Source organism: Coregonus clupeaformis, chromosome 6, assembly GCF_020615455.1.
Source record: "Coregonus clupeaformis isolate EN_2021a chromosome 6, ASM2061545v1, whole genome shotgun sequence".
In the NCBI taxonomy this organism is placed as follows: domain Eukaryota; kingdom Metazoa; phylum Chordata; class Actinopteri; order Salmoniformes; family Salmonidae; genus Coregonus; species Coregonus clupeaformis.
In genome coordinates this window covers 20,016,719-20,041,557 of record NC_059197.1, presented here as the reverse complement: position 1 = coordinate 20,041,557, position 24,839 = coordinate 20,016,719, and the positions used below count along the sequence as shown (strand labels likewise).

Here is a 24,839-nt window from a genome sequence, read left to right as displayed (position 1 = left end):
TTCATTTTGGACATGCAGAGCATTGCCGACATAATGGTTTACGAAAATACTAACTTTTTGTGTATTATGTGCATTAAGGTTATACATTTTGTGCACACTCACATATTTTACACAGTGTTTAAAAGTTATAGTTTTTTTTTGTGCTTCTGGTTCCTGCTTTCAACACCTTTATATAAGCCTACGTATGTTGTTGTTAATGTCACCGATGATTTATTTAGGCAAGTTACAAATTCCAATACCACAAGATAAGAAATTATATTTTCTGTGTATAGCTCATAAAATGACAAATATTTTCCAAAAGATATGCATGTGCTACTTGATGGTTATTAATAATTTAACTCATAGGCCCAATAATTGTAGTCATTTGATTATTTTTATAAGTACAAATTGTTGCACAATATATTTTTCTTACCAATATATGCCTAATGATATACAAGTGGCTAGTAACATGCCTCTCTGCATGGTCTATTATTAAGTCTTTGATGCCCTATTCCTGCCCTCTTAAACATTAATAATGTCTTCTAAATGATTTGATATTGTGCTATGTCACATTTAATGATCGAGAGAGTGTATTAAAGACTCCTTTGGTGAATGGGGACCAATGTTCTCCCCGGAGAGGCGCGCTTGGCCTCGAGCGGCGGTCACAATGGAACATGCGCACTGCTGCAATCCTCACCCATCATGCTATCACCCCCTTGCGCTCCCAAAATCTCTTCAAGCGGATTAAATCGAGCCCTTTATTTCATCTTACTTTCATCCGGAGAGTGAACCCGCCCCTCTCCCTCACTTTCCTTCTCTTTCTCTCTATGCCTGCGGCGCACATTCGTTTAATATCTATGGTTCATCTTCAGGAGTGCAACCGCTAACAAAAGAAAGTCAGTTCGTTGTAGAAAAGTCCCTAAAATTAAGTTCTCCGCTAAGCCATTGACCCCTCTGATATTTGTCTTTATCTATTGGGTTGCCAATAAATGTCACATTGTTTTATTAATTCCAGAATGTAGGCTATAAGTTAATATTAACAAGCCTAATAGAGTAGCAGTTTCCGTTGTAAACGTTGTCAAGGGTCCACGTTCTCATTCGGGCTCGCTTTACCTCAGTCAGTTTGCTATCCTATTTCCATTCATACCGGTCAAATGTTCATTGTAAACTAAGGGCTAACGAAAAATGTAAATGACCTTTACCACGACAATGCTTTGACTTGAAACGGGAACACGTAACGTTTGCACTAATATCAGTTGACTATTCTAATGCATAGTTTAGGCTATTATGCGTAGGTAATAAGGGTTGTAATGAGCGCACATTCCAAATTGGATGGAGTTTGGACCTGAGGACTAGGCTTTTAATGGCACTCTAGAGATCGTCTTTTATGGGTATAGGGATGCCAGCAACGTAATTTCTCGACCTTTTTTTTTTTAACGACTTTTAGTTTTATCGAGACCTGTGGTGTTCACTATTTTCGTGCGTTTTTTTCTGTCTGGTCTCATTTGGAATGTTGTTTTTACAGCCGCAATTACCATCTGAAAAATATTTTTTTTCAGCCAAGCGGGTCAAACATTGATGAAGTAGATGTTTGTTGAGACCATTGTTGTGCGAGGGAGGAGCACTAGTTGAGCCCCTGGTCGTTCAGAATTCATTGTCATTTCCCTTAAGTGTCTACATCAAAGGCAGCTCGTTTGGATTTTTTTGTCTGGGGGAAAAAAACCGGAAATGTGTTTCGAAAATCTCAAGCTCCCTAAATTGCAGCCTCGTGCACCACAGTGCCTAAAACGATGCGCAAGCATACCCTCACGCCCAAATGTGTTTGGAATAAAGGCTGGTGCAGTTTGACTTGAAAGTAGACAGTAGGGCAGGCTATCTTTCTCAATTCATGTATTAGAGAAAATACATTCCACTTAGAATTACAATAGTTGAACACATTCTGCCATTCTTCAGAAAATACTTTTCTTGATGTCCAGTCAGTGCTCCAGTCTCACTAAATGCCTCATGTACATATTTTCTATTTTGGCACAGTTCCTGCATAACCATTAGTTGATGTTGGATATAATAGTTTCTCTGCCTTCCAGAATCTAAAAGGCTAACATTGAATTAATTAACCCTAGAAATAGAGCTAATGATTGATAATGTACACAGTGGCCCTCCCCTCTCTCCTCTTCTCTCATATTTCCAGTGTATCTTCTTAACCTTACATTGCTAATTAAAATTACCCTGAGTAACACTGATGATACATACAGAGGAGACTTGATGGCCCAGCACATTTCCATTTATACCCAGACACACACAAAATTCCCCATCTGAAAGACAAACAGTCAAAGGGGGATAACTTTATTTTGTGAAAGGGAATCCTGGAAAGGGCTAATTGAATAAGTCTGAGATCTTTGAAAACCTGCCATGGTGAGCGCAGTCGTCATGTCATAATTAGGTTTATTGAGGCGCAATCCGCCAATCTGCTGCCATTCTCCCAGCCTCATTGTGCCCAGAGCCAGGCCAATAGCTGCAGGACAAAAGGGAACCAAGAGCTGACAATACATGAAAGGGCCAAAAGATTTAGCTACTTTTGTTACAGAAACTGAGCAGGACTTTGTTTGTGTAAATAAAGTTGAGGAACTTGGTGTCCCCCGCTACTCAGGCGAAGGATGGAGCTTCTATACAATTTAATATGTGGGCACACACTGGATTAGTGCCTGGAGGAGAGAGGGAGGGAGGGAAGAGAGAAGGGAGAGGGGGGGTAAAAGAGAATGGTTTGAGAGAGTATTAGGGGCTATGTTTGTGTATTTAGTGTGTGAGTGTTTGCAGAGTTATGTTCTGCATGGCTTCTGATGTTGGATTTGTGATGTTCATCATTGTTTTACAGCGGCACTGGAAGAAGAGTGAAGAGTGGTGAGATGAGGGTTTGCTATTGTGGGCATCTGGTTTGTGAAGCTTAAGAGGCATTGCAGTTGGAAACACATTACACACTATACTGTAGCATAGATCCATGGTCAAGTTCCCATATCACGTTCCCATATTCATCATAAGGTTCCAGTTCTTATGTTTTAAGGTGTTAAAGATGCTCCCTGCTGAGAATCAGTTATCTTCAAGGATTCAGTTACACTCCAAAGGCACATTCCAAATAATGGCTGATGCATGCGTGTCACTGAAGCTTTCACACAAGTCATGCATTGATATTTTTGAGTGAAAGTTTTTGAGTTATATGTGCATTTCAAGTTAGGGAACAGAAGAATTAGACTATAGGGAAACTCAGTAAGATGACATGATTGATTCCACTCATGGCACATTCCATGTATACTCTTAAATAGACTTCAGACTTTATTTATTCTCTGTAATTTTCACCTTGTAAACATGACCTCACAATTAAAATATCCAGCAGTAGATGATTCATACATTCATAAAGGTAGTTCATTAAAGAGAGTTATAGAAAACATGACAACCTTGACATCTTCGGTTCTTACATCTTGTGTTCTATACGAGAAGCTGTAAATAATAGTAACTTCTGGCACATTAATGGTTGTTGCTATGCTCTCTAGCAGCGATCAAAGTAGGGTGAAGAAGCTCTATGGAAAATGTACAATATGTGAGTATGTCTGGAACATGAAAATTATTAGAGTGTTGAGTGCTTGTGATTCTTGTTTTAAGGCTTAGAGCGTCAGAGAAACATAGAGTTAGACTGGTTCTATATAGAGTTAGACTGAGGTTATATAGAGTTAGACTGAGGTTATATAGAGTTATACTGAGGTTATATAGAGTTAGACTGAGGTTATATAGAGTTAAACTGAGGTAATATAGAGTTAGACTGAGGTTATATAGAGTTATACTGAGGTTATATAGAGTTAGACTGAGGTTATATAGAGTTAGACTAAGGTTATATAGAGTTAGACTGAGGTTATATAGAGTTAGACTGAGTCTATATAGAGTTAGACTGAGGTTATATAGAGTTAGACTGAGGTTATATAGAGTTAGACAATTTGTAAGTCGCTCTGGATAAGAGCGTCTGCTAAATGACGTAAATGTAATGTAAATGTTAGACTGAGGTGATATAGAGTTAGACTAAGGTTATATAGAGTTAGACTGAGGTTATATAGAGTTAGACTAAGACTATATACAGTTAGACTGAGGCTATATAGAGTTAGACTGAGGTTATATAGAGTTAGACTGAGGTTATATAGAGTTAGACAATTTGTAAGTCGCTCTGGATAAGAGCGTCTGCTAAATGACGTAAATGTAATGTAAATGTTAGACTGAGGTGATATAGAGTTAGACTGAGGTTATATAGAGTTAGACTGAGGTTATATAGAGTTAGACTGAGGTTATATAGAGTTAGACTGAGGTTATATAGTGCAAAATAGCGACTGCCCTAAATAACATGACCATCTGATGACGGGAAATATCAGTCTGTCTGAGGAATGTGTCATTCAGTGTGTCCCTGGGCACGAGGGCACAGGGGGCAAGGGGGAGCACCAAATCACTCTCACTAACCCTCGCCTCGGGCTCTCTCTGTCCCTCTCCTCCTCTACTCTCCTCTACTCTCCTCTATTCTCCTCTCCTCTCCCCTACTCCTCCTCCCCTACTCCTCCGCCTCGCATGAGTTTTTTTAATAATGGCGTGCATGATGACAATCCAAGCATAAAAACATAGTTATCTCCAAATGAATGGGGGCTCTATGCTTCATTAAAGCCCCTTTCTCCTTTCACACCCCTATTGTGACCCTCTGATATCAATTCAAAGGGCAATTAATGAATGCAGGCCAACTTTGAAGTGGGGGGATGGAGAAGGGGGAGGGGCTCGGGGTTTCCCCCTTCACCCGTGATGGACTTGCCACATTCAGCCAAGCTTGCCAAAAGACGGTTTGACGTGAGTGAAAGAGTGAAAAGGCCTGTGAAGGTCAAGGAGAATGGCTGCCATAGAATAAGGCCTCTCTTTATCTGATAGAAGTATTCCACCAAACACAACGGCTAGAGAAAAAGAGAGAGAGAGAGAGAGGGAGAGAGAAGGAATGGGGCGAGAGGTTGTATTTACAAGTGTGTGTGAGTGTGTGTGCATGTGCAGAGGAGGGATTGGAGTGTCAAAGCTGTGGAACGCAGGGCAAAGGCAACTGAATGCAGTGGTTGAACAAGGAAAGGCAGACAAAGAGGTGTCAATCACTTGACTGAGGTAGGGGTATAAGGCTCTGGACAGGGCAAGGGTAGGGGCATAAGGCTCTGGACAGGGCAGGGGTAGGGGCATAAGGCTCTGGACAGGGCAGGGGTAGGGGCATAAGGCTCTGGACAGGGCAGGGGCAGGGTCATAAGGCTCAGGACAGGGCAGGGGCAGGGTCATTAGGCTCTGGACAGGGCAGGGGCAGAGGCATAAGGCTCTGGACAGGGCAGGGGCAGAGGTATAAGGCTCTGGACAGGGCAGGGGCAGGGGTATAAGGCTCTGGACAGGGCAGGGGCAGGGTCATAAGGCTCTGGACAGGGCAGGGGCAGGGGCATAAGGCTCTGGACAGGGCAGGGGCAGGGGCATAAGGCTCTGGACAGGGCAAGGGTAGGGGTATAAGGCTCTGGACAGGGCAGGGGCAGGGGCATAAGGCTCTGGACAGGGCAGGGGCAGGGTCATAAGGCTCTGGACAGGGCAGGGGCAGGGGTATAAGGCTCTGGACAGGGCAGGGGCAGGGGTATAAGCTCTGGACAGGGCAGGGGCAGAGGTATAAGGCTCAGGACAGGACAGGGGCAGGGTCATACGGCTCTGGACAGGGCAGGGGCAGGGTCATAAGGCTCTGGACAGGGCAGGGGCAGAGGTATAAGGCTCTGGACAGGGCAGGGGCAGGGTCATAAGACTCTGGACAGGGCAGGGGCAGGGTCATAAGGCTCTGGACAGGGCAGGGGCAGGGGTATAAGGCTCTGGACAGGGCAGGGGCAGGGGTATAAGCTCTGGACAGGGCAGGGGTAGGGGCATAAGGCTCTGGACAGGGCAGGGGCAGGGTCATAAGGCTCAGGACAGGGCAGGGGCAGAGGTATAAGGCTCTGGACAGGGCAGGGGCAGAGGCATAAGGCTCTGGACAGGGCAGGGGCAGAGGTATAAGGCTCTGGACAGGGCAGGGGCAGGGTCATAAGGCTCTGGACAGGGCAGGGGCAGGGTCATAAGGCTCTGGACAGGGCAGGGGCAGGGGTATAAGGCTCTGGACAGGGCAGGGGCAGGGGCATAAGGCTCTGGACAGGGCAGGGGCAGAGGTATAAGGCTCTGGACAGGGCAGGGGCAGGGTCATAAGGCTCTGGACAGGGCAGGGGCAGGGTCATAAGGCTCTGGACAGGGCAGGGGCAGGGGTATAAGGCTCTGGACAGGGCAGGGGCAGGGGTATAAGCTCTGGACAGGGCAGGGGCAGAGGTATAAGGCTCAGGACAGGGCAGGGGCAGGGTCATAAGGCTCTGGACAGGGCAGGGGCAGGGTCATAAGGCTCTGGACAGGGCAGGGGCAGAGGTATAAGGCTCTGGACAGGGCAGGGGCAGGGTCATAAGGCTCTGGACAGGGCAGGGGCAGGGTCATAAGGCTCTGGACAGGGCAGGGGCAGGGGTATAAGGCTCTGGACAGGGCAGGGGCAGGGGTATAAGCTCTGGACAGGGCAGGGGCAGAGGTATAAGGCTCTGGACAGGGCAGGGGCAGGGGCATAAGGCTCAGGACAGGGCAGGGGCAGGGGCATAAGGCTCTGGACAGGGCAGGGGCAGGGGCATAAGGCTCAGGACAGGGCAGGGGCAGGGGCATAAGGCTCTGGACAGGGCAGGGGCAGGGGCATAAGGCTCTGGACAGGGCAGGGGCAGAGGTATAAGGCTCTGGACAGGGCAGGGGTAGGGGCATAAGGCTCTGGACAGGGCAGGGCAAACTGGGAGGGAGGGAGTTCACTTTGCTCTCTATAGTAGAACCTAGAAACGGCAATATAATGTTTTTTTTATTGTAAGGAACTATAACTTGTTGTTACTATACTATTACCATGTTATTAACATTTAATTACATGGCGTAATGTAAAGCGCTACCAACAGTCAAAGATGACAAGAGCTGCGCTCTTGTAAAAAATAAAGTCGCATTGAGTTAACTCCCCAGTGGTCAGTCAGTGCCTAGCTCTCTCTTCCTGTCAGACTAGGGTAAGTGGGGTCAGAGGTCAACGACGTAGGGTCATTCTCCATCATCCCTACGGGAAACAGGGTTACAATCATATTTGGGTCAACATGACAGGTAACAGCTTCCTGTTGTCCCGCCACAGCACATACTCTCATAACTCTCATTGCTGTCTAGAGGTTTTCTCTCTGGAGGTTTTCTCTCTGGAGGTTTTCTCTCTAGAGGTTTTCTCTCTGTAGGTTTTCTCTCTGGAGGTTTTCTCTCTGGAGGTTTTCTCTTTAGAGGTTTTCTCTCTATAGAGGTTTTCTCTCTCAAGGTTTTCTCTCTAGGTTTTCTCTCTAGGTTTTCTCTCTAGGTTTTCTCTATAGGTTTTCTCTATAGGTTTTCATCGTTTGAGGAGAGCTTGGTCACTCTTTATTTTCTTGAAGCTTGATGAGGTTATGAGTTATGAGTTATTCTTTCTCTCTCACCACATCATCTCTTTCGCACACACACACACACACACACACACACGCACGCACGCACGCACGCACGCTCACATGCACACACGCGCGCACGCACGCACGCACGCACGCACGCACGCACACACACACACACACACACACACACACACACACACACACACACACACACACACACACACACACACACACACACACACACACACACACACACACACACACACACACACACACACACCCTCGTTGACAGTGCAGACAAACACACAGCGCTCTTCACACACTCTCAATTACAGGGCAGCTGTAGAGGTCAGGGCTCCTTCTTAGCAAGTCAAGTGAGCACCCCCAAATCTCCTTTAACAACATGCTAGAGGCGCAGATGGGCCCATAAGCTGTCAGTTAACCATTATCCTTCAGTCCTTCAGGCATCTGCCCAGTCTTCTATGTACTGTTTAATGCAGTTGGGCAGTCACTTAGTCCCCCGGCCCCTGAAAGGGACCAGCGTCACTCCCCGCCCAAATAAATGCTTCATTTGTTTCTTCAGCCTTTGGTTTTGTTTCGGAGGTGGGCACATGTCACTGGCTCAGTTACCCTCTTCATTTACCAACCACCCCAGAAGAACTTCCATGGCTGTACCCGCCGTCCGTCCAGTAACTCCCATGAGAAGGTTGTAAACAGAAACACATATGGTCAGCCACCCTACCCATCCACCAACCCACCATGGCCAAAATTGAGCTCCATACATTCAGTGCATCCCGCCTCCATCTCTCTGTGGACATTTTAAAGCCTTTTTGTCCCCACTCGCAGTCCCCACAAAACCAAGCTGTACGATTTCCAGGAGCACAGTGTGTTTCAGTTAAATCCTCTATTCTTTACCCTCATTTTTTGCTCTTTTGGCTCTCTTCAGGTTGTTTTGGATCAGGCTGCTATGTGCTGTATGCCTCTCAGGGCTACAGTTTGGTTAAATTAAACAGTTTTCTTTTCTGTGCTGCTCCCCTTCTCTCTCTGCGGCTTAAAGCAGCAATGCTCCGGCTCCCCGGCGGTCCCAGCCCAAGCCAGGCTTCTTCTCTGGGTCTCTGACATTCAGATTGCTTTGACTCTTTTAAGGATTGCACTGTGTCTTTTGGGGTTTTACAAACTGGCAAGCCTACGGGTCCAATCCCACACATACTGTAAACCCACTCCCCTCACAGCTGAGTCCAATCCCACACATACTGTAAACCCACTCCCCTCACAGCTGAGGTGAACTGAAAATACATGGAAAAGTACGTTTGAGAGTTTAGCTGGAGTATGAATACAACATTTTAAGATACAGGTTATGTATATATAGATATGTGGGATTGGTGGATAATTTGATTGCAAAGGCTATTCAGCAGTGCCAAATAAAAGCGATGAGATCCATTGATAGGGAAGCGGTGGGCGGCTGCTTGGACTAACGGGGCACTCAGAGACCACAGGTTACAAAAGAGCTGTAAAGGATCTGATTTTCACTGCTGTGTGCCGAGTTTACTAGCTAAAAAAAATAAGCACATTCATCCTGTTATACAATTATTCTTTTTATTTTACGTGGAACTATTCTTAACTCAGGAGTAATGACCAAAGTAGTATTAGGGAAAAATGGTAAACTCAATGCTATGTGCTTAGGCTTTAAATATGTTGGTATGAATTTGTTTGTGTGACCAATGTGTGAAATAGTGAATATCTATGTCTAAATTAGAATGTACTGAAAAAGCAGCAAGTACATGAGTTTATGAGTGAGTGTATGAGTGTATGAGTGAGTAAGTTTATGAGTGAGTGAGTGTATGAGTGAGTGAGTGTATGAGTGAGTGAGTGTATGAGTGAGTGAGTGTATGAGTGAGTGAGTGTATGAGTGAGTGAGTGTATGAGTGAGTGAGTGTATGAGTGAGTGAGTGTATGAGTGAGTGAGTGTATGAGTGAGTGAGTGTATGAGTGAGTGAGTGTATGAGTGAGTGAGTGTATGGTGAGTGAGTGTATGAGTGAGTGAGTGTATGAGTGAGTGAGTGTATGAGTGAGTGAGTGTATGAGTGAGTGAGTGTATGAGTGAGTGAGTGTATGAGTGAGTGAGTGTATGAGTGAGTGAGTGTATGAGTGAGTGAGTGTATGAGTGAGTGAGTGTATGAGTGAGTGAGTGTATGAGTGAGTGAGTGTATGAGTGAGTGAATGTATCTTCACACCACTAGAGTTACCGTAGGGCTGACAAAGCTCATTAACCTAGAAGTAGAAGGATGGTCTATGTAATGCACTGTCAGTCCCAATTTTCACAGTCTACAGAAACCTAGGCACTTGTGTGTGTGTGTGAGAGTGTGTTGCTCTGCGGCAGAGCACTGAGAGCAGTGGGCGTTAGCGGGTGGCAGGGGAGGTGTGCTTACTGCCATATCACCAGGTACACCTTTGGCACCTCAACCCCCTACCACGCCACTTGGTGACGTGATGTGACATGACTCTCTCTCTCTCTCTCTCTCTCTCTCTCTCTCTCTCTCTCTCTCTCTCTCTCTCTCTCTCTCTCTCTCTCTCTCTCTCTCTCTCTCTCTCTCACTGACACACACAACAACAACAACAACAGAAATGCACAGTGATAGAAGCCTGATTGTGGTAGCCTACATTTGAATAGGAGAACAACAAAGGCCTCCTCCTTCCTCTACCCCTCAGGTGCTCCCATGGTCCCCTCCAGGCTGCAGAGGAAGGTTTTGGGGAGCCCCCCAGCTGTGCCCCCCTTCCCTTGCCCCTTTCTGGCCCTCTTTGTGCCCCCCGCTCCCCCGTGGGGCAGGTGACAGGCCCCTCTGTGCGGGTCGAGGCGGCCATGACGGATTCCACAGATGGAGCGTGCAAATCGCCAGCAAAGACCTCAGCCTTAGAGCAACAAAGAGAGAGAAAGAGAGAAATATGGGGAAGAGAAAGAGAGAGACAGAGTAGGCAGAGAGAGAGAGATGGGGACGGGAGAGAGGGATTGGAAGAAGGAGACAAAGAGTCTGTGAGAGAAAGAGATGGGGAGAGAAAGAGTGAGAGAGGGAGGGAGAGGGAGGGAGAGGGAGGGAGGTCTAGGTGGTGTTTAGTTAAAGAGAGTTGCTCTGAAAGGAGTGTTCCGAGTTGGTCTGTGAGTTTAGTTGCAGTATGAGGTGTTTTTGAATTTCTGGTATGTTTGATCTGGAAGTGCAGAAGAGGATTCATCTTTTTATAGTTCAACTAGATTAATGTCCCTAAATAGTTTTGTCACATGAGAGTATATCAAGACGGGACTGCAAACCTACAAGAGGTGCCATACTGACACTCCGTTTGAAAGACGTTCCCTAGGATCCCCAAAGCAGACTAGCCATAACTGATAGGTAATTCCAAAGTAATTAAGGATTTTCTACTCGGCATTCCCAGAATCTAAATCCCTGTGAAATTCTTTGGAACGCTGTTGCATGCTGGTAACTGTGAGGAAACTAAGCATTCCCTATGGGCCTCCAGGAACTGAAGCTACAAAGGCTCCTCTCTGTTTTTCACCAGCAATCCTGTTTCAAATAATGCCCCCCACTCCAACTCCTCCACACCCCAAATTCCTACCCCACCAGCCACCACTACCACCACCTAAAAAACCTCCACCCACCCCTTGGTCCCTCCTCTCTATAATAAGTATTTGCATTTGTCGTTTGGTTGGTGATGTGGCTTGACGATGTTATGAAGTCAGGAATTCAAAGGTTTGTTCTACTGGAAGCTCACAGAGTGAAAAATTCATTAGGCGGTTGGAGGTAGTAGAGATATCGTTTTCCCTCTTGATTCATTGTAATGGTCTTAACCGCGACCGGCAGCCATTTTATGTCTTGGTTCTGTTTAGTGTGGATGGGAGCAGCTGAAAGGCCTGTATGTGTGAATGTAAACAGAACTAGAAAGTGGTAGCATTCTGATAAAGTGCAAAGTAGAATAATCTTCCCAAATACCCAAGGGCAACATCTCTCCCACCCCCTACCCTTTCTCTTTCTCTCTCCCCCTCTCTCACATTGTTTATTGTTTCTTTACCAATTTGCTCTTAATGCATCCTAGTGCCATTGGTGTTGAGAATGGAAAGTGCTGAGGGGGGAGTGGATCAGTTTCACATGAGGAACCCCAAGCTATTCAGGTTTTCTTGTATTTTATTGTTGCTTCTGAGGGGGAACTAATACAGTGTTGCACAAAAACTTCTCCTCCGCTCCAGGGAATTCATTAAGTGTAACACAAAGTCGGCGAGCCAGCCTCAATGAACTTCTATTCTGAAGTAGCTAAAGGCCTACTTGAACTGCCTGGTAGGAAACCAGACCATACGCTTAAGAACAGAGTACACAATTGTATTAAAACTGATCTTACTTTAACTTGAAAAGTAGACATACAAAAGCTGTCAAGTCTCATATCATCACACCAACTCAATCAAGCTGAAGCTTCCACTCAGTGTCTGACTGTGTGTGTGTGTGTGTGTGTGTGTGTGTGTACAAAGTTGAGCTGGGACGATAAACTGAAAATTATAGACACCGACCAAATCGATCACCTATCGCAGGCATTTTGCTGATATTGTTCATTACGATAAGTAGCCTATACTAGAGAAATGTGAAGTTTGAAATGAAATAAGTATGCTAATTTGGGTGATTGTTAATAGGACAATTGACGGTACAACCATAAAACTAGTAGTAGTTTTTACTGTGTTATCTGTTAAATACTGTTAAATCAGAAGTTTACATACACCTTAGCCAAATACATTTAAACTCAGTTTTTAACAATTCCTGACATTTAATCCTAGTAAAAATTCCCTGTCTTAGGTCAGTTAGGATCACCACTTAATTTTAAGAATGTGAAATGTCCGAATAATAGTAGAGAGAATGATTTATTTCAGCTTTTATTTCTTTAATCACATTCCCAGTGGGACAGAAGTTTACATACACTCAATTAGTATTTGGTAGCATTGCCTTTAAATTGTTTAACTTGGGTCAAACATTTTGGGTAGCCTTCCACAAGCTTCCCACAATAAGTTGGGTGAATTTTGGCCCATTCTTCCTGACAGAGCTGGTGTAACTGAATCAGGTTTGTAGGCCTCCTTGCTCGCACACGCTTTTTCAGTTCTGCCCACACATTTTCTATAGGATTGAGGTCAGGGCTTTGTGATGGCCACTCCAATACCTTGACTTTGTTGTCCTTAAGCCATTTTGCCACAACTTTGGAAATATGCTTGGGGTCATTGTCCATTTGGAAGACCCATTTGCGACCAAGCTTTAACTTCCTGACTGATGTCTTGAGATGTTGCTTCAATATATCCACATAATTTTCCTTCCTCATGATGCCATCTATTTTGTGAAGTGCACCAGTCCCTCCTGCAGCAAAGCACCCCCACAGCATGATGCTGCCACCCCCGTGCTTCACGGTTGGGATGGTGTTCTTCGGCTTGCAAGCAACCCCCTTTTTCCTCCAAACATAACGATGGTCATTATGGCCAAACAGTTCTATTTTTGTTTCATCAGACCAGAGGACATTTCTCCAAAAAGTACGATCTTTGTCCCCATGTGCAGTTGCAAACCGTAGTCTGGCTTTTTTATGGCGGTATAGGAGCAGTGGCATCTTCCTTGCTGAGCGGCCTTTCAGGTTATGTCGATATAGGACTCGTTTTACTGTGGATATAGATACCTTTGTATGTGTTTCCTCCAGCATCTTCACAAGGTCCTTTGCTGTTGTTCTGGGATTGATTTGCACTGTTCGCACCAAAGTACGTTAATCTCTAGGAGACAGAATGCGTCTCCTTCCTGAGCGGTATGACGGCTGCGTGGTCCCATGGTGTTTATACTTGCGTACTATTGTTTGTACAGATGAACGTGGTACCTTCAGGCGTTTGGAAATTGCTCCCAAGGATGAACCAGACTTCTGGAGGTCTACAATTATTTTCGGAGGTCTTGGCTGATTTAGTTTGATTTTCCCATGATGTCAAGCAAAGAGGCACTGAGTTTGAAGGTAGGCCTTGAAATACATCCACGAGTACACCTCCAATTGACTCAAATTATGTCAATTAGCCTATCAGAAGCTTCTAAAGCCATGACATCATTTTCTGGAATTTTCCAAGCTGTTTTAATGGCATAGTCAACTTACTGTATGTAAACCTCTGACCCACTGGAATTGTGATACAGTGAATTATAAGTGAAACAATCTGTCTGTAAACAATTGTTGGAAAAATTACTTGTGTCATGCACAAAATAGATGTCCTAACCAACTTGCCAAAACTATAGTTTGTTAACAAGAAATGTGTAGAGTGGTTGAAAACGAGTTTTAATGACTCCAACCTAAGTGAATGTAAACTTCCGACTTCAACTGTATATATATATACAGTGGGGAGAACAAGTATTTGATACACTGCCGATTTTGCAGGTTTTCCTACTTACAAAGCATGTAGAGGTCTGTAATTTTTATCATAGGTACACTTCAACTGTGAGAGACGGAATCTAAAACAAAAATCCAGAAAATCACATTGTATGATTTTTAAGTAATTAATTTGCATTTTATTGCATGACATAAGTATTTGATACATCAGAAAAGCAGAACTTAATATTTGGTACAGAAACCTTTGTTTGCAATTTTCAGAGATCATACGTTTCCTGTAGGTCTTGACCAGGTTTGCACACACTGCAGCAGGGATTTTGGCCCACTCCTCCCCAGATCCTTCAGGTTTCGGGGCTGTCGCTGGGCAATACGGACTTTCAGCTCCCTTCAAAGATTTTCTATTGGGTTCAGGTCTGGAGACTGGCTAGGCCACTCCAGGACCTTGAGATGCTTCTTACGGAGCCACTCCTTACTTGCCCTGGCTGTGTGTTTCGGGTCGTTGTCATGCTGGAAGACCCAGCCACGACCCATCTTCAATGCTCTTACTGAGGGAAGGAGGTTGTTGGCCAAGATCTCGCGATACATGGCCCCATCCATCCTCCCCTCAATACGGTGCAGTCGCCCTGTCCCCTTTGCAGAAAAGCATCCCCAAAGAATGATGTTTCCACCTCCATGCTTCACGGTTGGGATGGTGTTCTTGGGGTTGTACTCATCCTTCTTCTTCCTCCAAACACGGCGAGTGGAGTTTAGACCAAAAAGCTCTATTTTTGTCTCATCAGACCACATGACCTTCTCCCATTCCTCCTCTGGATCATCCAGATGGTCATTGGCAAACTTCAGACGGGCCTGGACATGCGCTGGCTTGAGCAGGGGGACCTTGCGTGCGCTGCAGGATTTTAATCCATGACGGTGTAGTGTGTTACTAATGGTTTTCTTTGAGACTGTGGTCCCAGCTCTCTTCAGGTCATTGACCAGGTCCTGCCGTGTAGTTCTGGGCTGATCCCTCACCTTCCTCATGATCATTGATGCCCCACGAGGTGAGATCTTGCATGGAGCCCCAGACCGAGGGTGATTGACCGTCATCTTGAACTTCTTCAATTTTCTAATAATTGCGCCAACAGTTGTTGCCTTCTCACCAAGCTGCTTGCCTATTGTCCTGTAGCCCATCCCAGCCTTGTGCAGGTCTACAATTTTATCCCTGATGTCCTTACACAGCTCTCTGGTCTTGGCCATTGTGGAGAGGTTGGAGTTTGATTGAGTGTGTGGACAGGTGTCTTTTATACAGGTAACGAGTTCAAACAGGTGTAGTTAATACAGGTAATGAGTGGAGAACAGGAGGGCTTCTTAAAGAAAAACTAACAGGTCTGTGAGAGCCGGAATTCTTACTGGTTAGTAGGTGATCAAATACTTATGTCATGCAATAAAATGCAAATTAATTACTTAAAAATCATACAATGTGATTTTCTGGATTTTTGTTTTAGATTCCATCTCTCACAGTTGAAGTGTACCTATGATAACAATTACAGACCTCTACATGCTTTGTAAGTAGGAAAACCTGCAAAATCGGCAGTGTATCAAATACTTGTTCTCCCCACTGTATATATGAGTCTGTAATACCAACATGTTTCAAGCAGACCACCATAGTCCCCGTGCCCAAGGACACTAAGATAACCTGCCTAAATGACTATCGACCCGTAGCACTGACGTCTGTAGCCATGAAGTGCTTTGAAAGGCTGGTCATGGCTCACATCAACAACATTATCCCAGAAACCCTAGAACCACTCCAATTTGCATACCGCCCCAACAGATCCACAGATGATGCAATCTCTATTGCACTCCACACTGCCCTTTCCCACCTGGACAAGAGGAACACCTACGTGATAATGCTATTAATTGACTACAGCTCAGCATTCAACACCATAGTGCCCTCAAAGCTCATCACTAAGCTAAGGATCCTGGGACTAAACACCTCCCTCTGCAACTGGATCCTGGACTTCCTGACGGGCCGCCCCCAGGTGGTAAGGGTAGGTAACAATACATCTGCCACACTGATCCTCAACACGGGGGCCCCTCAGGGGTGCGTGCTCAGTCCCCTCCTGTACTCCCTGTTCACCCATGACTGCATGGCCAGGCACGACTCCAACACCATCATTAAGTTTGCCAACGACACAACAGTTTTAGGCCTGATCACCGACAGTGATGAGGCAGCCTATAGGGAGGAGGTCAGAGACCTGGCTGTGTGGTGCCAGGATAACAACCTCTCCCTCAACGTGACCAAGACAAAGGAGATGATTGTGGACTACAGGAAAAAAAAGAGGACTGAGCACGCCCCCATTCTCATCGACGGGGCTGTAGTGGAACAGGTTGAGAGCTTCAAGTTCCTTGGTGTCCACATCACCAATGAACTATCATGGTCCAAACACACCAAGACAGTCGTGAAGAGGGCACGACAAAGCCTATTCCTCCTCAGGAGACTGAAAAGATTTGGCATGGGTCCTCAGATCCTCAAAAAATTCTACAGCTGCACCATCGAGAGCATCCTGACTGGTTGCATCACCGCCTGGTATGGCAACTGCTCGGCCTCCGACCGCAAGGCACTACAGAGGGTAATTGCGTGCGCCCAGTACATCACTGGGGGCCAAGCTTCCCTGCCATCCAGGACCTCTATACCAGGCGGTGTCAGAGGAAGGCCCTCAAAATTGTCAAAGACTCCAGCCACCCTAGTCATAGACTGTTCTCTCTGCTACCGCATGGCAAGCAGTACTGGACTGCCAAGTCTAGGTCCAAAATACTTCTCAACAGCTTCTACCCCCAAGCTTCTACCCCCAAGCCTGAACAGCTAATCATGGCTACCCAGACTATTTGCACTGCCCCCCCACCAACAACACCCCCCATATTTTTACGCTGCTGCTACTCTGTTAATTATTTATGCATATTCACTTTAACTCTACCCACATGTCCATATTACTTCAACTACCTCAACTAGCCGGTGCCCCCGCACATTGACTCTGCACCGGTACCCCCCTGTATATATAGCCTCCCTACTGTTATTTTATTTTACTTCTGCTCTTTTTTTCTCAACACTTATTTGTTGTTGTTTTATTTTACTTTTTTATTTAAAAATAAATGCACTGTTGGTTAAGGGCTGTAAGTAAGCATTTCACAGTAATGTCTGCACCTGTTGTATTCGGCGCATGTGGCCAATAAAATTTGATTTGATTTGATTTGATTTGATAATATATATATATATATATATATATATATATATATATATATATATATATATATATATATATATATATATATATATATAATACTTTTAGTGTAGGAGCTGTTAGAAAATGTCAGCCTGTTTTGGTGGGATGGAGCTTCGCCCTGCCTGGTGACATCACCAGGCGGTAAAGTAGTTAATAGACCAATAAAACTTGAGTTCAAACCTTTGCCAATAACAGCTAGTTTTCAGTTTTCCCCTCCCCGACTCCCAGACAGTCCTAAGAAGCAATTTTTGTTTATTTTGACTGTTTTAAATTAAAACAATCACAGTAAGGTACTTAATTGTTACTCAGAAATGATTTGATATTGAGGTAAAAAAACGGCTGCATTGGATAATAAAAAAAAAACGTGGTGCACATTAATGTTATAAAGTATCGTTATATTTATCAATATTGCATAATTTCAGGCAATTCAGGCAAGGATTTTTGTCCATATTGTCCAGCTCTAGTACAAATATGCGTGTCTGTGCACAGAGACAGACGCAGGGACACTGAGGGGCAGAGTAAAGCTGGCCGTTGAACACACAATGGCCTGTTGTCACCCTGGCCTGAGGAGAGTCTCTGATCTCTTGGTCTCCCTGGCCTTGGGTCTGTCTGTCTGTCTGTCTGGCTTGGCCCTGCCCTAGGTTACCACTGTGTTACCACTGGGCCGTAGCTTTAGAGAGCCTCGTCAATTCACTGCCTCTTCTGCTGAATTAGCTTTTAAAGGGCCGGCGTTTCTCTCTGAGCAAACAAGACCAGCATGCACCTGCAAGTGGTGTGGAGGGGGTGTATGGGGGGGCTGCTGCCCAGTCCCTCTCTCCATCCCCAACTGTTACTGGGGCTCCAGCAAGACTGCAACTGTAGACAATGCAGGTTCCCCCCAACACTCTCTCTCTCTGTCACTGACCCCCCTTTCCCCCCTTAAAAAACGAACGGTCCCTGGATCAAAATTAGGCCTTTGTGTGGCGCTTAGTCCTCTCAATCCCACTGCCGCCGCGCCTCGGGAACCTTGTCCTGTGGGATTATTTATAAAAGCACACAGAATTCCCCTCTGAATGGAAGTCTGTTGGTGCACAAGACAAGAGGGAACATTGGGAGGGATGGAGGGCGTTGGGAGGGTGGTGGTGGCCCCTCCTCTGAAGAGGTTTATGTAAACAGAGAGCATGGGGCAAAAAGGAAAGCAAACAAGTTCACACTTCAAGTGGATGGACGGATTCATCCTTCTGTTATTCACTCTCACTCTGAATCACTACACCTCTTTTTCTTGAGGACTCTCCCTATTGATCTCCCTGCATTCTATTTGATCACTGTAGTCGGGACAATGAGAAACTGAAGATGTGTTTTTTAAGACTTTTCTATAAACCAGTCGAGTCAGTTAAGATCAAATTATTAATTACAACGACGGACTTGATTAACAGAATCTAGTTTAAAAAACGTCAGTAACTGTTACCTGTGATAATGATACTGTACTAACAGCATGAGAGCCCTAACTGTGCATCTGTTGGAGCAGCGAGCCACTCAGATGAGGGGTCAGACGTGGAGTCGGAACCAGACCTGCCTCTGAAGAGGAAGCAGCGCCGCAGTAGAACCACCTTCACGGCCGAACAGCTGGATGAGCTGGAGAGAGCCTTCGAACGAACACACTACCCTGACATCTACACCAGGGAAGAGCTGGCTCAGAGGGCCAAACTTACAGAGGCCAGAGTACAGGTAGACTACACACACATCAAACACACACATTCTTTATCACACATCACACACAGAGATGCACACACACACACACACACACACACACACACACACACACACTCACACATGCACACACGCACTGCACACACACGCACACATTTCTGGCCTGCCCCTTCATCCTGTCTTCCCAGGGGTCCAATCTGCAGGGCCAACTCTGATCTACGGCCCAGAAAATTCCCCACAACAGCTCCCATATGGAGGCTGTACCGGGCCCAGCATGGGGCTATTACATATGGAATCAGCATGAGTCCCGCCAGTCACACACACTGACTCTCAGCAGCAGCAGCCATACCCAGCAGAGGGGGGCCTGTTCAGTTAAATGTTAATTTATTGATATGGATGGGTTCATTTAACCGCTCTGTCCCTGTGAATGGATCAGCCAGGTCACCCGTAATACAAGTCAGTATTTGACGTCCATCCATGTCTGAAGATGCTGGGAGATGACGTGGAAACCGGCCACTAGGGGCAACAGTGAGCGCTGTTACGTTCAAGTAGGTTTCGGTTTTGCTAGGGTGTTGTGGACGGGGAGGCGGATGGGTGTAAGCATCTGCCTCTGATTCCAAATGTTGCAAGTTTGAATCCAGCGATAGAAAGTTGCTTTTGCATCTGCCTCTGATTCCAAATGTTGCTAGTTTGAATCCAGCGATAGAAAGTCTGCCTCTGATTCCAAATGTTGCAAGTTTGAATCCAGCGATAGAAAGTTGCTTTTGCATCTGCCTCTGATTCCAAATGTTGCTAGTTTGAATCCAGCGATAGAAAGTTGCTTTTGAGATTTTTGTTTTAAGCCTATCCCAAACCTTAACCACTACCTTAACTATTTGGAGTTAATGACTAACCTTAAGATTTCGGAGATAATGCCTAAACTTAACCCTAACCTTAGAAATTAGGAGTTAATGCCTAAACGTAACCTTAAACACTTCGAAATTTGACGTTTCAGAAACTTAGATTAAAGTCTAATTCTGACGTGAGACTGTGAGAGCTAGTTGGAATGGATATGAGTTTTGAGGAAAGCACAGTCCTCAAATACGATTTTCTTATTCTCATTAACTACAGTATTTGAAGCTTTGGGTGACTCTATGGCTATGGAACAGGACTGAAATAAGACCATCAGTGCTAATTTTTAGTTAGATTAATTTATATGGGGGAAAACCGTGTAAAATATTGTTGTGTTGCTATGGCCAAGTCCATGTTTAAATGATGTTCCTGTGGTGAGGCATGAGATGTGGAGATAGAGAGGGTCTTGTTGGCTGCAGCCAGGAGTCACATGGGCTGGTCTGGAGAGGAACACATGACCCCCCCCCCCCCCGCACACACACACACACTCAGACAATAACACACAGGGTTTACACACACACACACACACACACACACACACACACACACACACACACACACACACATAATACATAGAAAGCAGATACTAAAAAAACGCAAAGTCATACAAAAACATACATTGACTAATAGAGAGATATATACACATATGCACAAATAACAGTCATTAACATTAATTTATATGAGAATGAATGTTTAAGACAATGTAAGATCTCATGTCATGTATTCCTCTTTCCCCAGGTGTGGTTCAGTAACAGAAGAGCCCGGTGGAGGAAGCAGGCTGGAGCTAGTCAGCTCATGGCCTTCAATCACCTGATCCCTGGGGGGTTCCCGCCCTCTGCTATGTCCAGTCTCTCACCTTATCAGCTGTCTGACAGCCCGTATCCGCCTACATCCATATCACAAGGTGGGACACGCTATAAACAAGGCCACAGGCTAAATAACTCCCTGTGTGTTTCAGATATACAGCTATTGCTCTCAGAGTTCAGACCCTTGAGCTTGATTGGCAAAGTCATGTATTGTTAAATATTGACTACAATGTAATAATCTGTCAATTGAGAGACAATATATGTAAATAAGAAGTTCTTCCTTTCTATTTGTCCTTCACTTAGCGGTGTCGGAGCAGGCCAGCACGCTGCACCGGCCCCAGCCCCTGCCCCCGTCCTCAGGCCACCACCAGAGCTCAGGAGGGGGAGGACAGGATGGGGGGTCTGCCTACTGCCTGGCCTCTGGACGCCACGGCTTCTCAGGCTACTCCGACAGCTTTGTCACGTCAGGAGGCCCTCCCAACCCCATGAACCCTGCCATCGGCAACGGCCTCTCTTCCCAGGTGAGTCAAACGGAGCTACGGATCTACACACACAGAAACACAGTTCATATTCTTATCTATGTCGGGAGGTGGAGGTGGAGGTGGGTGTGAGGTGGAGTGCAAGGACTTGAAAAGGACAGAGGACAGACACGGAGGAGGACAAATGAATGAGGAAAAGATGAGACAATTATGGCCAATTATACAGGCCTGAGGCTTATCGTTCCTTTACCTAAACATTAAGGGCTGTCCTAACAGGCAGAAAATGAGATTTCAGACGCCTCAGACAATAATACACAGGGTTTACACACACACACACACACACACACACACACACACACACACACACACACACACACACACACACACACACACACACACACACACACAGAGTGCTTCAGAGTCACTTTAGAGAGTGTGACAATATGGACATGAAGGATGACTGACTGGAGAGGCTGACATGGTTAGGCAAAAATGACATTTACACAGGTCACATGGTGGGAAAGGATTTATTTTTTAAATGTTTGATATTATTGATGAACGTTTAAAATACTTATTGGTAATTTGTGAGACATTTATTTTGTTCCGTTTAATCTACCGAACTGTGTTCAACTGATCTAAATGACAATGAATAGGCTAAGTCATAAGGAGGGGAGATATCGTCTATCAAAGAAAATCTATTGTATTCTCGTCATTTCTTACCAGTCATTGTGGAGGCACTAACTTCACCTCAGTCGGGACTGCTTATTGTCTTGAAAAACTTTTCCAAATACTAAATATTTTCAGACAATATTCAGTATTTTTCTGATGTGGTAGGACAAATATAGTTTTGCTTCCAGTCTCTTCATCATCGCCTCTAGATCTTCCGGCGCTTCAGTCCATCAACACGCGCATAATATCCTTGCGCTTTTGCACGGTAATAAATCAAGGTTCCAGTGTCCAAATTGATTGCTACCGAATATGAATTGAATTATGTGTGTAATTTATGTAGATTACTTCCTATGTTTTGTTACATATATAATTGGTGCAGGCTATCTACATTTTTTTGGTACGTGTGTGGAATGTAGGAATGTATAGTTCTAATTAGTTTAAATTCTGAATTAACTTAAATTGGATGGTTCTTTCATTTATAAAATGGTTATGAAGACTGTATATTGAAGATCAACTAGGCCTACTCTATTTAGAAACTAGAAATAAGACGGATTGATCATTATTATTTGCATGCAAGATGTGGAGAACTTTTGCTGCATGTTGGCACAACACACAATTCTACAAATCGAACACCCCTTATCTCTCCTCTCTCTCTCTCTCTCTCTCTCTCTCTCTCTCTCTCTCTCTCTCTCTCTCTCTCTCTCTCTCTCTCTCTCTCTCTCTCTCTCTCTCTCTCTCTCTGATAAATGGGGTGCCTGACCCCCACATGTTTTCCATTTGTAAGGAACACACCACAACCTCTTCAAGGGTGTTTGTCAAGATCCCACTGACAGGGCTTCTGTATGACAACCATAATGTATGTGTGAGAGTGTGTGTTTTAAGGTTCATGGGAAACTACCCCTCCCTGAATCTCTGTTGAGACTTTCTTTACGTTTATCTACACCTCCCTCTCTTACGCAGTCAATACTCAGCTACCTTAGGCAATCAGGGAAACACACACACACATAAACACACACACACAGACACACACACACACACACACACACACACACACACAGTACATAAACCGGGAGGCTTCTCATGACTGCATTCTTACAATGTTTGTCTCCACATTCCTCAGTATGAAAGTCAAGTCCTCATTTATTTGTATATACAGTATATTGTATGAGAGAAGCAGGAATGTCCTGTACATCTCAGACTTCCCCCATTCCGACATTCTTCCCCGGCTCTCCTCTGCTGTCCGGCTTTTCCTGGACACGCTGATTTGGGGCCGCTGGACACGGCAACGTTCCAACATGGAACACCCCGGCAAAGCTCAGCCAGGAGGCATGTCACGCTAAAGAGACAAGGAGAGAAGAGAGAGTGAGAGATCAAGAAAGAGAGACAGAGAGAGAGAGAGAGAGAGAGAGAGAGGTATAGCGTTTTTTGAAAGCTGTAGTTTCTTGGAGAGACCACGCCAACCGTCCATATACTTTTTCTGTTTAAACAGAGTGTTCCAAAACGCAGGTAATTTTTTGAGAAAATGTTACTGGGGTCGAGAAACACAACTCCCCTCTCAAAATCAACATGGGCTCCTCTGTCCCCTGCCTGGGAAATGACTTAAGCGGGACCATCTGTGTGTGTGGATGTAGAATAATATGTGACTTATAGGGCCAGAAAAGCCCTACATGCAGTGAACCTGCTTTTCATTAGGGCATCGACAGAGGCTAGAGGTCTCTGTTTAGAGGGATTTGATGCATTTAGAGGTAGGGAGGTTTAAAGTGGCCATGTTGGGTTTGGATATGATATCTATTTAGTGAGATGATCTTGAGTCACAGCTATTATCTGTTTATTAGACACTTTTGTTGAACTTTCTTTCTTATCCAGATAAAGTTAGTGAGGGTTTGTTATCGGCTTGTTCTGTCTGAACCTCCTCTACAACGACACCCTTCGGCTCTTTTCCGTCCTTCGCTCGCCAAGAAATATTCCCCCAAATTCGATTATCGGGTGGCTAATCAACAACAGGTCAAAGCCTAGCCTGTTTCTCTGTCTGCAGCTTGTCTCCTGTGGTCCAGAGGTTTTTCTCTCTGTTTCCAAAGGTCTACTATGTTATCTGTGTTGGGAAATCTTTGGTGATAAGTCTTTATCTCATCCTATGCTTTTTGGAGCGGCGGCAGGAGGGAATTTCCAAATAAGTGGAGTAGAGGTTCTGAGACAAATTGGTTAATTCTTCCTCTGTGGAGCTATCTCTGCCTGTCTGGAAAGGCCTGGTGGAAGTGTTTTGATGTCAGTGGAGGGGAACTTCCTGTCTGAGTTAGGCTGTGTTGCTATGTGTTACGGGTGGGGGTTGGGCGTGAGGTATGGAATGATACATAACATAAAGCTTTGCCAAAGCTTTAGATATGAAACCAGGTGGTGTAGGCCTAAGTTCCAAAATCACTTAACCACCTATCTGAATGGAACGTCAATAATGTCACTGTAACGTCAATAAAACTCATCCTCCCTTCCTCTCCCTCCCTCTCTCCAGGTGATGGGTCTGTTGAACCCAGGCGGGGTGCCCCACCAGCCCCAGAGTGACTACGCCCTCTCCCCCCTGACAGGAGGCCTGGAGCCCCCCGGGGGCATGGGGGCCAGCTGCTCCCAGCGTCTGGAGCACATCAAGGGTCTGGAGGGCCTGTCCAGTGTCCCCAACATCCCCAGTCTCCCCTCGCTGCCCAACTCCCAGTCCTACTGCCAGTCCTCCTACAGCGCTCCTGCCTACAGCGTGGACCCCGTGGCCTCCTACCAGTATGGGCAGTACCACGGACAAAGTAAGGTCAATATCGCTCACTTTTATTACCACTTAAACACTAGGAAGTTATCTCTCCAATCACATTAACTGTAGCCGCCTTGAGCTTTCACCGCTCTTAAGTCTACCGCACCGATACATTTACAAAGGACAAATGTGTTGATAGGACTCTAGCAGTGTTCACATGACGTGTTTCCATCCAATAAAAACAGCAGGGTTTCAGACAGGAAGAGTTGTTTGATCCTATCTCTGAAGTAACACTGAGTATATTGGATCATATCTGTCCTTTGGTATATTGTAGCTCACATCACCTCACTTCGCCTGTCAGCAATTCAGTTCATTCCTATCAAACAGTACTGATAGTGTAAGATAGGCTCTCCTGGAACGTTTCCTTATGGGAGGCT

The 24,839-nt window shown here is 45.3% G+C and overlaps 1 protein-coding gene across 6 annotated transcripts in view; it reads left to right on the top strand.

The window, feature by feature from the left end:
• LOC121567703 (paired box protein Pax-3-like) overlaps nt 1-24,839 on the top strand; it is a 32,529-nt gene that overhangs the window by 4,771 nt on the left and 2,919 nt on the right. For 4 of the 6 annotated variants that reach the window (XM_041877932.2, XM_041877931.2, XM_041877929.2 and 1 more), the window contains exons 5-8: nt 18,642-18,841; nt 20,453-20,618; nt 20,824-21,041; nt 24,175-24,457. In XM_041877932.2, coding sequence (XP_041733866.1) covers nt 18,642-18,841; nt 20,453-20,618; nt 20,824-21,041; nt 24,175-24,457 — 867 coding nt within the window. Of the gene's footprint in view, nt 1-18,641; nt 18,842-20,452; nt 20,619-20,823; nt 21,042-24,174; nt 24,463-24,839 lie in introns of all 6 variants that reach the window. The other 2 variants (XM_041877933.2, XM_041877930.2) reach the window with 1 other exon arrangement.